Genomic DNA, 15,115 nt, shown 5'->3' on the forward strand with positions numbered 1-15,115 from the left:
CACATAGAAAGAGAAATAAAGGAGCAAGCTGCATAGGAAACAAATATGAGGACATAAGCATTGGACAGAGAGGTAAAAGAAATTGAGAATAGTGGGAACAAAGGATGAGAGAGGTTGTTTTTGCACTGCCTGTGTCTTTAACTATAGGTGTGTGAGAAGCTAAGAATATTTGTGGAATGTCCAGCCTGAAAAGATTTGAAAAATATTAAATTGCGAACTCTTTTTTAACATTTAGAAACAATTCAGTGGAGCCAACCTTGAAGGTATGTGTTTTGTGCAGGCCCATAAAACTTACCTACATTTAGTAAGTGTTTATGTATTAACATTGAAGTTAATATATGTTTAAATGTTGTGGGGAGAGGGATCTGTGGGAAATGGTCAGCAAGGTTGTTATTTTGAGAAATATTACAATGAGACATTCATTCAGGTTGCAGATTCAGCATTGAAAAGGTAATGTTATCACTCCTAATTCAGAAGTTTAGTGGATTCAAATTCCAATGCAGATAACTGATTACAATATGCTGACTGAAAATCATGCATTACCAAGTGCAACACTGTCAGACAAAATATTAAGCCACTTCCCCAACTGCCCTTTTAGGTGGAAATGAAAGAATGAAGTCAATATTTAAACTCCAGGCAACAGTACTAAAAGTAATTTCCTTTCGTTGTTCTTTCTGGAATCTTGCTATCCATAAATTGATCCCCACGCTACAACATTGAATTACAACTCAAAGGTATTCATTGGCTGTAAAGTGCTTTGGAATGTCTCAAGGCATCTTTTTTCTTTCAAAAGTAAAAAGACTTTCTGAAATTTACAACAGCTTCAGCATTTTGTTGTGACAGGTTAAAACTGCTGTCATTAAATGTTACAAGTCTGTGGGCTGCAACAACACAAAGGATTTCGAAAGATACAATTAAGAGAGCACCTTTTGCTCCATGCTTATGAAAATATTGCAGTATCATAGTCCCACAGTGCTACAAATCTGCAAGGAATGACTTCAAACAAAATTATTTGAAAAGATTTCAACAACTGAACACTTAATTGCTTTTCCTCTGCTGCTGCTTTTTATCTGAAAGGTTAGGAAAATATTCCCATTCACAACAGCTTCAAAGAGCCACTGTCACATATTGGAAAATTTTTGTCACCCTGACAATGCTCAAGTCATTGTAACATTATTGACATGGTATAAAACTAATAAATAACACAAAGAAAATCATCCAGAAAATAAATTTTACATGATGACTATCTCTTTACTAAAATGTCATTGATCTGAAATGCCAACCAAAGCTCCAAATTGCTAGGGTCCACTGACATAGATCAAGGATTGGGAAGGGGACAGCTTAGGATGGGAAGCTCAAACTTCTGTGCTGTGGAGTTTTACTCCACACTGAGTGGTCTTTCTCATTGAGAGGTTCAACACTCAGAAGTCAGCCCATTGAAGGGTAGCTTCAAGTTGGGAAGAGGATCTGATCCCACACTCCAGATGGCTTTTTATGGGAGGAGGGTTTTAATGAAAAAGGGAACTTGCAGAATCAGAAGTAAACACCTCTGCTCCTCCTGGTTGACAAGCTGTGGTGCAAATACATTGGACTTTCACCTCAAAGAGTCCTAGCCTCTCTCACCTCCAGGTTTCCCAAGATTGAAAAAATCCTTCTGGGTAGAGCAGATTATGTTGGAGAGGAGTTAGGGTCAGATTTAAAATGCAACATCTCCCTCAACTCCAATCTGCCAGTTCTTGAGAATCTAAAATCCATCTTTCTAATTCTCTTCCTGACAATGGTACAGCATTTTCTGTTTTCATTTTGTGAGAAGCTCTCAACTGGAGTTGACAAACTTACTTCAAAAGAGTTTGATCAATTAATGCAAATATATTAATTCTAAAGTCGCACAGCAAGTAGTTACACTGAGTTAGAAGGTAAAACTATGGACCAGTTTTACCCTCAACTCTACTCATTTCAGTCTTGCCGCAGGATGGGACCCAGGAGAGTCTTTTGGTCATTGAGTCTTTTACCATTGAGTCTTTTGGTCAGTAATTAAATAAAGTAATCAATGTTGACGCCTGCCTCATCTTTTAGTCATTATAATTAGTCACCTAAGACAATCTAGAATGACAACTTCAATGGGGCAGAAAGGGTGAAATGATAGGGGAGCAAATAAGCAGGAACATTTCATATACAGAAAAACATCTTCAGCATTTTTTATCTCAGCTACATCCTGAATTTAATCATGATACTAAGCTGACACAATTTTTTACCTGCATTCATAGACAGATCCAAATCAGAAATCCCCGATAAAATGCTGTTTTCATCGCTCTGCCTGTTGTTTTCACGATTTTCTTCTGCTGTAGTAGGGCTACTGTACAGGTCTTCTGGTGGCTGCTCATTTTTTTCAACAGCTAACTTGTCTGGTTTAGCATTATCCACATTATTCTGTATTTCATTTGGTAGTTGTTCATCTGTTACATTTTTACTTTCTTCTGCTGGTTCTGCATAAAAAAAGTGCTTGTTTAATAATGTATTCCAGTTTTATTTAATCTCTATTTTTATTATTTTCATCCACTTTTAATTAATTCTGCAATGTACATTACTTTCCGATGTTTATATGGCTTAATTGTTAGCACTACAGTCAGAGGTTGAGGGTTCAAGGAAAGCAAGACATGAGCATGGAAATTAGACAAATATTTCACGCAGCTATGCTACAGTACTGTGTCATTGACAGTGATATCCTCTGCATGAGCAGTTATACAGACATCCATCTCCTAGCACATGTGGACATTAAAGTTCCCACAGCTCCCACCTAATGGCAGAAAGTTCTCCAACATTACCTTATGAAAAAAATCCTATTGTTCATTGTTTATCATCCAAATAAAATATCTCCTGAATTGTCCACTAATATGTATCAAATACATGGGGTCTCCAATTTACAAACATCTGACTTACAAATCCTGTACCTATGAGCACAATCCCACACAGGGTATAATTTTAAACATCTGACACACAAACATTTCCTGTACTTACAAGCAGCTACTTTATATTGTCCTGCATTGTGTTCTGACTTGAACACAAACAGACTTGAGAATGGACTCAAGAACAGAATCAGTTCACAATCTGGAGATTGCTGGTACCAGGAACCAACGTAACTCATGTCTTTCTCATTGTACTAGCTGATTACTTCGGCAAGATGGGAATCAAGTGTGCCGGGAGGACAAAAAGCTTCATGGCACTCATTAGTGCAATATTTAAGTGGAACAATGTTTCATTGTTATCAAGAATTGAAGGTTAATAAGAATCAGAAAGTAGCCATTTCAATTGCTTTTCAATGTAGTGCAATGCATGCACAATAACATGTATTCAAAAAAGTTAACTCAAAGATAGCCACAATTGCAGAATAGAAACATTTACCACTACATACCTTAGAAAAGATCATAACTAAGTATTATCAAATTGAATACCTTAAAGCACATAACCTTACAACTTCAGCTATGAAGAAAGTGCCCTATGATTTAATGCGGCTTTTTGCTTTTATAGTTTAAATACACCAACATTCAATAAGAACATGTCTACACCTTACTTTCACCTCAGAAACATGTTTTTCTGACAGGTGAAGCATGCACGATGATTAAGTCATTATACTGTAGGTTACAAAATTTATTATTTTTAAAAAAAGAGTAGGACCTCTGGCATTTTGAAAGCGAGACTTTTTTAGCTTCATATAAGCAAAATGTTGTTCCATCATTTTCTCATTTTACAGTACTCTATTTCCATTGAGAATGGTCAGTTGTGTTCAGTAAAATGACAGCATCCATTAAGTTCAGCATTAATAGCATCATCCATGCTTCATAACCTCAATGTGGAACATTCTGTGCAGAAACAACCAGGCTTACTATAAGAAATGCTCCAGAGTACTTTAAATTTTGTAATAAAATCAGTAAGTTATATATAGTAAAAATTATTTTACAGTGTTCTACAGATGTATTATATTTTACAATAACTGTTTTACAATAATCCTACTAATTACTATTCAAAAGATCTTCAGATCACTTAACTCTTTTTATTGGATTTGTCAAGCAGATGCATAGACAGTCCGAAAATTCTCATTTCCAAAATAAATTAGTGTAAATGAATGGACACAATTTATTAATTTCCCATTGTATTTAAATCAATATTTTAAAAGGCTAATGATCACATCAGATGAGGAATATTTCACCTGCTATTCAAAACTTACAGAAAAATAAAGATTGACATGTTGCTCACCTTCCACCCACAATCAGCAACAGCGAGTGGAAACTGCTAGCTGCTAATGTTATTTAAGCAGGCGGCAAATTCACAATGGCCAATCATAGAAAAAAAAGTCAATCTTCAATCAAATGGTCAAACCTAAACTGACATAATCAGCAACTAATCATAAGTAAACATGTATGTTTTCAACAATCTCTTTTGGTGGCTTGCTTTACATTTGGTATTGTAAGAAATGCAGTGTTGAACTTCTTGTGGTCCCTGTCTATTGACTCCACTATTATTTGAGTTTTACCAATTATTCCAGAGTTAGAAAATGAAATACACTGGACAGGTTAATGAGAGGAAGATTCAATTGATCAACACATGGCTGGTTCTGGATGGAAAGGTTCACACTATTTCTGGAGCAATTTCTAGAGCAAGACAAAACTATGCCAAATTATAGAGTCACAGAGTCATACAGATATACAGCACGGAAACAGACTCTTTCATCCAATCCATCCATGCCAACCAGATACCCTATATAAATCTTAGACCCATTGGCTAGTATTTGGCCTATATCCTTCTAAACTCTTCCTATTCATATACTCATCCAGATGCCTTTTAAATGTTGTAATTGTACCAGTCTCCACCACTTCCTCTGGCAGCTTATTCCATACACACATCGCCCTCTGCGTGAAAAAGTTGCCCCTCAGGGCCCTTTTACATCTTTTCCCTCTCACCTTAAACCTATGCCCTCTAGGTTTGGATTCCCTAAACCCAGGGAAAAGACCTTGCCTATTTACCCTATCCATGCCCCTCATGATTATATAAACTTCCAAAAGATCACCCCTTAGCCTCTGACACTCCAGGGAAAATAGCCCCAGCCTATTCAGCCTCTCCCTATAGCTCAAACCCTCCAACCCTGGCAGCATCCTCGTAAATCTTTTCTGAACTTTTCTAGTTTCCCAACATCCTTACTATAGGAGGGAGACCAGAATTGCATGCAATACTCCAAAAGTAGCTGAACCAATGTCCTGTACAGACGCAACATGACCTCTCAACTCCTATACTCAATGCACTGACCAATAAAGGCAAGGACCAAACGCCTTCTTCACTATCCTGTCTACCTTCAACTCCACATTCAAGGAACCAGGAACCTGCACTCCAAGGTCTCTTTGTTCAGCAACACTCCCCAGGACCTTTCCATTAAGTGTATAAGTCCTGACCTGATTTGCCTTTCCAAAATGCAGTACCTCACATTTATCTAAATCAAATTTCACCTGCCACTCCTTGGCCCATGGGCCCATCTGATCAAGATCCCATTGTAGTCTGAGGTAACCTTCTTCGCTGTCCACTACACCTCCAATTTTAGTGTCACCTGCAAACTTACTAACCATACCACCTAGGTTCACAGCCAAATCACTTATATAAATGACAAAAAGCAGTGGACCCAGCACTGATCCTTGTGGCACACTGCTGGTTACAGGCCTCCAGTCTGAAAAACAACACTCCACCACCACCTTCTCAAAGGTCTTCTACCTTTGAGCCGGTTCTGTATCCAAATAGCTGTATTCCATCTGATCTAAACTTGCTAACCAGTCTACAATGAGGAAACTTGCTGAACGCCTTACTGAAGTCTATATAGATCACATCCACCACTCTGCTCTCATTAATCCTCTTTGTTACTTCTTCAAAAAACTCAATCAAGTTAGTGAGACACGATTTCCTACACACACAGCCTTGTTGACCAACCCTAATCAGTCATTGCCTTTCCACATACATGTAAATCCTGTCCCTCAGGAACCCCTCCAACAACTTGCCCACCACTGATGTCAGGTTCACCCATCTATTATTCCTTGGCTTTCCTTACCATGTTTCTTTCTGCATTCACTTTAACCTGAAATGACCCCAATGCCATTGCAGAGTGGGTGAACACAGCAGTATGAAGAAATCGAAATAACGCAGCAGTAATTGGGAACCTCTCAGCTCCGAATACAAATCTGGGCCAGGAAAACATCAGGAAAAGATGTCAAATTTTGCATTGGTTTCATGCAGTTGGATTAGGAAGAAATGGGATAGCAGGGAGTTGGCATGTGAGACTGTCAAGCAACCAACTGTCAGTCATTGTGAGCTGTCTTTTAGATCTACTATGGAACTCACATGTTCTATAGAGTGCCAGTGTTATAATTGGGCCCTAAGTGAGGTTCACCAATTTATTCCAGTTCCAGGCAGGATATCCCTAACTATAAAGCTCCCATGAGAAATGAACTGATTACTTTTCATCACTCCCCACCCACCCTCAATTGGTTGCAATGAGATTAATTTATAAATTGCATACATCTTTCTTCCAGATCAAATGAGTTTTTGTTTTAGAAGGAATCATTTAGCCTGGCTTTTTTGAATTAATAAGAGAGAGTTTATTGCTAATGAAACATAAGAAAAAAATTAATACAATATACATATACAGATTAGAAATGAGTCCAAAAAAGAAAGAAAAAGTAAAAGATATATGGATCAGAATCTGTAAGTCATTTGTGAAGAATAGATAGTGAAAAATTGATAGTTCAACAGTCAATTTCAGGATTCTTGGTTTGATAGGTTAATTGAAATTCTTTTAATCCAGTTCATTTTGGTTTGGTTCACCAGTAGCACTCACACAAATAGAGTTCTTTTGTCATGCTTCCTTTTGACAGGCTGGTTAACTAGTTTCTAGCATCTTGAGTAAGAGATACTTTACCTAGAATACAGGGGTGACTGGAGGGAGGCTCTTCAACTGAGACCTTCACAATACACCGGCACTGGAATCCAGGCTAGCTCACCTGCGTACCTCAGTCCACTGGCCCATATAAGCACCCCTGCTCATTTAACACAGCTGCTTCCACAAGCACAAACAGGGTTGAATTGTCTTTTAACTTCGTTCTTGGGTATTGTGAAAAGGGAAGACACAAACAGTCTCTGACCCTAACTGCTGTCTTTTCCCCCATCATGTTCACAGTCTGAAATAATTCCCGGGATGTTACAGTTTAGTTTTTGTGCATTTCTTCCTTTTAAGTCCATCTGTTTGAAGTGTCCCGGATACCTTACCAGGTGTGACATTCCAGGATTTCTCCCTCAACACAATCATTAAATCCACATCCACAGTCATTCCATGGCTGTATAGCCTTTTGTTCAAATGTAAATGCTTAGGTGTTCTGATCTCTCATCATAACAATCAGAGTTACACTTGCCAAAATGAAATGACAGTACGTAAACAGGTGAGTGCCTGATGGAAGTGGCCACCATTGAGGATAATTTCATTGTCCACCATGCAGCTGAGGTTAGGTTCAGCAAAGGATTGGAATGCTGGTTTGGGAAGGCTGCATCATTTGAAGTCATACTGAAAGAATGTCTCCCATGGAGTCTTAAATTCTCAATGCTGGCAGTACATCCTGTGTTTGACCCCTCCACTGAGGAGCAGAGTGCTTATATGAGAGGAAGAGAAAGTGATAGAACAGTTCAGTCATACAGAGTGCAGCTGGAAAAGTGAGAGAAGGACCACCTCATGAGGCTGAAAGATGATATGAACGAGGAGGGTGTATTGGACCATGAATGTAGACTAATGTTCACAGAACACAATAATCATCTGAAAGAGTTTACACGCAGAGGTTTAACTTCATAGAAGTTCAGAGTACCAGTGGTTCTGAAACCTGTGTCTGTCCAGACAGGTGATGACAGAGCTGTATACAAAATTGGAGGAGCAGTTGAGGCCGAAGGGATATTATGGCCAGTGGGGTCAAGGAGATCATGATGCTTCACTTTCATACCACACACCCATTCCAAAGTTCTTCTGGAGACATCTGTGGGATTTCTCAATCAATGGTCAATCACTGCATCAAATTGCTGATCGTGCAATGGACCACAGGCAATGGAGTACATCAGGTATTGCACCAATTAGGCCACCAGATTATCACCGTTAAATTTCATCCAATGGCGGAAATCAGCCCTATCAGAACAGTTTCAAGCTGCTTAAGCAAAGAAACAAAGCAGCTAATGGGAAGATTGATGGTGCTGTGGTATTGTCAATGGACCAGGCTAATTTTCTGGGGACACAGCTTTAAATTTCATCTTGGTAGATGTTTGAATTTGAATTCACTTCATAAATCTGGAACAGTAAGCTGGTCTCAGTGATTGTTATCTTTGTAACTAACATCGATTGTCAGAAAATCCCACCTCACTCACTAGATTTCCTTCAGGAAAGGAAACATGCCATCCTTACCTCCAGACCTGCAGCAAAATGATTTACTCTTTACTGCCTTCTGAAATGGTCCAGCATACTAATCGCTTTAAGGGTAATTAGGGATTAACAACATCCTGCTATTGATGCCCACATTCAATGAAAGAATAAATGAAATAAAAGATTCCATGTTTCTAATAGCTTCTTTCTGTAGTATAAATTTCTGTAGTTTCACTGTGACAAATGGAAAAAGACTTATTGGTTGCCAAGGTTAGAGGGTTTGAGCTATACTGTGAGGCTGAAAAGGCTGGGGCTTTTTTCCCGGAGTGTCGGAGGCTGAGGGGTGACCTCATAGAAGTTTAAAAATCATGAGGGGCATGGATAGGGTGAATCGACAAGGTCTTTTCCCCAAGGTAGGGGAGTCCAAAACTAGAGGGCATAGGTTTGAGGTGAGAGGGGAAACATTTAAAAGGAACCTGAGGGGCAACTTTTTCACGCAGAGGGTGGTGCATGTATGGAATGAGCTGCCAGAGGAGGTGGTGGAGGCTGGTACAATTACAACATTTAAAAGGCATCTGGATGGGTACATGAATTGGAAGGGTTTAGAAGGATATGGGACAATTGCTGGGAAATGGGGCGAGTTGGAGGAAGGGTCTATTTCTATGCTGATTAATTCTACGACTCTAATACTGTGTCAGTTCAAGCAGTCCTATTTATTACAAACACAGAGAATGCTGGAGAAACTCAGCAGCTCTGGCAGCACCTGTGAAGAGAGAAATCAAGTTAATATTTCAAGTCCAATATAACTCTTCTTCAGAACTTTGCGTTTTTTTATAATTCCAGTTTTACTTGATAACTGGCAGAAATTTATTCCAAATCCTTAAGTTTATTTTCTGATTTTTGTCCATCAAAATGTATTTAACTTACTCACTGTGTTGTTAATGAAATGGATTATCATAATGATCTTTGGTGACTTATTTATTTAAAGAATTGTTACCATGTTAAAGCCTACAAATCTGTAAATTATGTGTCTATGAAAATCCATGATTTTGTGAAACAACTCTTGGCATTGACTTAATATTGTAAGAAAGTAGTCAGCCATTATTTGTATCATCTTTAATACATTAGAAGGACCATTAAATTCAGAAACATTAGCATCAACATTAATAGTTCAGAACTTACCTTCTGTTTTAGATAAGCTGTTATCATTGCCAGCTAACAAGTTTGCAAGATCCCCATGTCCTGTATTTTGCAGTACTCCCAAAAATTTGGAGAACCACCCGGGAGGTTTCTTAATTACTCTGCTCAATAATTTACGAGCTCCTGCTCGGTTTCCATTTTGTTTGGTTTCACTTAAAATCTGAAAGGACAAGTTTAGATGAGCATTAAAAAGGTTGTCATAATAAACATTAGCTTACATGTATATTTTTTATTCAGATACCTTGGTGCTGTTAATCGAATGATTGCTAATAGCATGTATCATACATTTGTATCGTTATCATTTTCCTAAACCAGGGAAGCTAAAATTTAATATGTCTGGATGATGATGTATTTAAGAATACAGGCCTCCTCTGACACTATGCTGACAAACTAACAGAGATAGCATGGTCAAATTCCTAGAAAATGTTCGACTCAAAGGATGAGTGGGTACAACTGAATCAAGCCAACTACACAATCATTGGACAGAATTTCCCATTCCCATTGTGGCATGAGCAATAGCATAAAAGATGGGAAAATCTGGAAGAATGAAATAACCAGAAGCTTGACATAGAGAAAAAATTGTGCCAGTTTTCCCTCAAGCTTGAAATGGCAGCTTCAGAATTGTTGGTGCGGTGATGAACTTTTTTCCATGTATTTGCATCTCACCTTCAAGTTCTCTTCTTCTCTCCTCCTTCCATGGTATGTAAATCAGAGTAGGTACCTGCTGGCTGCAACTCGCTAATCCTTTTTCTGAACAATGTTCCTGGCCACCATCCACCTTGAACCTTTGTCCACACAAGTTGGAACTGGAAAACCCCTAGCCTCACTCCATCACCATGCCTGCTGCTGCACCCATTCACACACTACTTCAGCTCTTCAACACTTTAATTTGGACCTCAGGGATAACTATGACTTGCATGCTACTTCCAGGTTTCTTTGCATTGAGAAATGCACATGCATCTCATATATCTGCATCAGGGTATATAATATGGCTGTTAGCTTGTTTTCTTATTACTCACTTTTCTCTTACTTGGAGGCTACCAGCCTCTGCCTAGTTCACATGTCTTTTTTAGCACTCAGAAGTTTTAGTGTTTAATTACAGGTTACCAGCCTTTGAGGCACACATCGCTTTTTTAACCAACAGGGTCTTCATGCTACGATGCAGGCTGTCAGCTTCTGTGGCTGGGATTGCTTTATAGCACAGGGTAAGAGGCAGGCAAGTTGTCATACTGAGGATCACTGAGCAGTCAAGGAGGTGGACATTTCGCTCTGCAGCTCCGTGCTATATTAACAGCACGTCTGCAGCACAAGCCAACAGTTTTTACACAACACTGCATGTGGTCCAAGAAAATGGCCATGTTTAAAAATCAAAGAGAGCAGTCTTTAGTGAGCTGAAGGGGCACTACAGAGAGTTAGAGGGTATAATCACAGTCAGTCAAGGTGTTCAACAGAAATGGGAGAGGCTGAAAAGTCATAGGGGCCACATTGACAACAACACAAAGGGAAGTATGAAGGATGGAGGGATGTTCATGTCAGCAGGGTTGCAAGTCATTCACTTGCATATGAAGTTGGCACCTCGCCATGTCTGATTGAATATTAAATGTGCAATCGCTTGCACAAAATTGCTAACGCCATGTACAAAGTGGTAACCGATGCTAACTGCTGAAGGTCTGCACCAGATATCCTGTGAGCTGCCATGGTCTTTACATACTACAGACACTCAGGTTCCTGTCTTTTTCCAAAGTACTCAGTCCATCAGGGATGGCTGCTCAGAAATAATGGCTACCCACTTCGAAACAGGGCTCAAAATTACAAAATCCTCAGACTGACACAGAACAAAGATTCAGTGCTGCCCGCACTTCCACCAGGGCCATAGTGGAACAGACCATAACATCCTTAAGATGGAGTACTGATTCCTGGAAGACTTAAGCTCAGTTTTACAGTATAACCCAGAAAGGTTGTCTCACATCATTGTGGCTTTTTTATTTGTTCATGAAATGTTGGATCTGCTGGCTAGGCCAGTATTTATTGGCCATGCTGCGTCCTTCACAGCCCTTGACAACAAAAGCCAACAAAGGGAGAATGTCCTGGAAGGAGACAAAATAGGAGATTGACAGCAATCTTCTGAAGATGAAGATGAGGATTAGCACATTGACCAGAACAGCAGGCCAAGTGAGCATGAGATAGCAGCACATCATCAAACTGGGAAGCTCTCAACAAACCACACTTCCAGGATAAATGATCTGGGTTTAGACTTTCAGTTAATTGTTTAAATTTAGATTTACTGGTAATCTGGCAAGTAGCCCCTGCTTAATGCAAGGGACATGTGGATCTTGTTATTTATTAATTATGCATTACCTTGTGCTGCTATCAATGCATGGTTTAAGAATCCCTGACCTTTGAGGCTCTCTGCAGTTAGGGAGTCTATTGGTTGAGAGAGGTGATCAATATTTGGCCATTACAACTTCTTTGATTCTCGGAATGTCTGAAAAAGCTGCTCCTCTCTCACATGGATGTAACTTTAGCAGGTCCAACAGCAACATTTTAGAATACAGTAGGCATGTTATCAGCGCAAGCAAACGTATATTTACAAAATTAAAAGGTTATTTACAATGATGCTTCACCCATGTCACCTATGTGCCCTCGATAAATCTTCTTTTTGCTTTGTACACTACCATGTTTATGTGCAGTCTTCTCTGGCTGGGATGGAGAGAAGCTGCTTAGCAGTCGGCCCTGTTGGCTTGAAATACTTGGCTTGGTCATCATTGGTGCCTTTAGGCTTGGCGGGCCTAGACCCACTGAGTCTCCTGCCCAGATGCAGGCTCACTTTCCTCAACTTCCACATTTGCAAACACAGGCAGGGGTGAAAAGAAGGGGCCAGGTGCCTTTGGAGTGCCCTCAGAAGAAACTTGGGGAATCCTATGAGTGGCAGCTCCTCTCTATGGGTGCCTACTGGCACCACCCTGTCTCCCTGAAAGGAAGGGGCACCTGGAGTGAGATCAAGATCCTTGATCACCCTCTCATTTTGTCATTGATGCTGAATGCCCATGGCAAGAGTGATGGAGTGCAGGTCTCTGCGCATAACCTAAAGACACTGAGTGTGCTGGATCTGGCTTTCAATGGTAGACTCCTCCATCTTCCATCCATGAGTGCCTCTGACCTGTCTGTTGTTCCTGTGCCTCTCTGTGCATTTTGACAATGTCATTAATGCTCAAGGCCATGAGATGAACTGGTACCTAGTCTCTGGCAGTCCTATGTGTGTCAGAGACCTGGGGCTTTTCTTCCTTGATCATCTCTGGAAACAAGATAGTGGTATGCTCACCAAATCTATGTTTGCAAGTCTAACCTAGATACACAACCTTCAGAGGTGAAGTTCTCTGAGCTGGTAGATGGTGCAGGTGGAAGCCTTGCCTGTGCATCCTGTCAGACTTTAATGTTTTCCTCTGCCAAAGTGAAGGTTGAGTTAAGAATCTCTGACACTGGTCTCTTCTTGGCAGGAGTTCGCTGGGTGTTGCCAGTGCCTGCATATAAGAAGAAAGGGGAGTAGCTGTTTAAGAGGGATAAAGGTTGTGCAGACTGAAAATGAGTTTGCACTGCTCACTGTGGGAGAACAGTGCAGCATTGCAAAATGGCTAGTACTTGATTGGTTGAGGCCTCTTCATCTTGATCTGGTTGTGGGCCACCATTTCCTGCAGTGAAACAAAGGATTGGATTAAGTATGATGGAATTAGATTGAAGAGTAGTTAGTGATGATACTGGAGAAGTAGAGGTGATGAGCTGTCACTAGTGAATGAGGTAAGGAAGCAGAGAGGGAAGAAAGGCATAGTATTTAGGAGCATGAGGTAGGCGGGAGCCATTGAATCAACATGATTCATGTAATAGTGAGAGTCCATGTGCCTGGGCGAGGGGTGTGTGCAGTGGCAGAGGTGGCCCTGAGATTGTGAGGTGGCATAAAGAAGATGGTTGCACTCACCCTTGCAGAAAACAGATCATTAACATTCTTTCTGCACTGCTTGGCATCCTGCTTCACCCAGGGCATCGAATAATCCAAGTGGCAATCTGGGTACAGGCTAGCTTGGTCTGGTGGCCCAGCCTCCTGTGGTAGTCAGCAGGTGAAAGGACTGCCCTGTCCAAACACAAGCACCTCCAGATCCCTGTCCGTGAAGCAGGATGTGAACTTTCTTTCCCTCTAGGTCATGGCTTCGATGATAAAAGTCCTGCAGCACAGAGTGAGGGCCAGTTGTTAGCCTGTCGCAGCTGAAGTGATGTGCAACTGAGTTTGACTATGACATCAGCAGCATATATGCAAGAAGGTCCTGGCAGTGGTGAGGACTTCTGCCTCCTCAGCAGAATGATTCTCCAAGAAAACACCCTGGTTGTAAAACTGAGGTAAAGAGTGGACAATTCCATGAGATATATTGCTCCCAGTCACTGCAGACTGGATCACTCGGCTCCTTACATCTGCGTACATTTCCTACTTCTAACTGTCGCATTTTGTCAAGATGTTTCCCTTCTAAGTGTATCTCTATATTCTATTCTTCATGAAAACTGTTTTTATAAATGAGTCTTGTTGTAATTGCAGAACTTAGCCACTTGGTGACACTGTATTATCTTTCCCACATAAATCACTCAAAACGTTGAAAATATTTGACACTAATTTTACACCATAGCAGAAATTTATGCTATAAATTACTGTACTACAATAAAATTATCAAAACGAAGTATACATTTAATTGTCTTTTGTAGCCTTTGGAATGCTTGCATTCATGCTTTAATTTGAAGGTCTCAGCGTTTTTTCTTGCTGATGTTAGTGATGACACTAGAAAATGAATTTGGGAAGTGCAGCCTGATTATATGCACTCTGATTAATTTTCAAAATGCACAATTCAGGTCCGTTCAACTGAGATTTTCCTTAGTCGTCAGCAGATTTAAGGTAGTTACATCTTTCAAAACAATTTGAAGAAAAACTAGGAAACCTATTACAAAAGCTTTATTTGGTTAACATTCATAGTGAGTGTATTTTGAGTTAAGAACTGTGTGTCAAAGTATAAAAGATGGTCATGTACTGATCACTCACTTGTTTACCTTTGTTTTCGGATAAACTGAGCCTCTGCTAAGGTCGATGTAAAATAATCCATGGCACTAGTTTGGAGAAAAGTCAAGTGGACTCAAATACTTTAGTACTATGTCCACAGATGCTCCCAGACTTGCTGACTTTCTCCTATGCTTTCTGATTTTATTCCAGAGCAGGCGTATTTTTCGCTGTTGTGCTGGCCAACGTTTATGCCTCAGTAAACATCTTTAAAAGCAGGCTTACTGCTCATTATCACATATATTGTTTGCAGGAGCTTGCAGTGTGAAAACCAGACTGGCAGCCACATTTACAATAGTGAGATAACAAGGTGTAGAGCTGGATGAACACAGCAGGCCAAGCAGCATCAGAGGAGCAGGAAGGCTGATGTTTCAGGCCTAGACCTTTCTTCA

The 15,115-nt window shown here is 40.1% G+C and overlaps 1 protein-coding gene across 1 annotated transcript in view; it reads right to left on the reverse strand.

Annotated features, from left to right (window-relative positions):
• Nucleotides 1-15,115, reverse strand: part of ifih1 (interferon induced with helicase C domain 1) — a 130,463-nt gene that overhangs the window by 96,125 nt on the left and 19,223 nt on the right. The window contains exons 2-3 of the mRNA XM_048598614.1: nt 9,614-9,791; nt 2,256-2,486 (exon numbers count right to left, since the gene is read on the reverse strand). Coding sequence (XP_048454571.1) covers nt 2,256-2,486; nt 9,614-9,791 — 409 coding nt within the window. The remainder of the gene's footprint in view (nt 1-2,255; nt 2,487-9,613; nt 9,792-15,115) is intronic.

This window comes from Rhincodon typus, chromosome 7 (assembly GCF_021869965.1).
Source record: "Rhincodon typus isolate 14 chromosome 7, sRhiTyp1.1, whole genome shotgun sequence".
Classification (NCBI taxonomy): Eukaryota; Metazoa; Chordata; class Chondrichthyes; order Orectolobiformes; family Rhincodontidae; genus Rhincodon; species Rhincodon typus.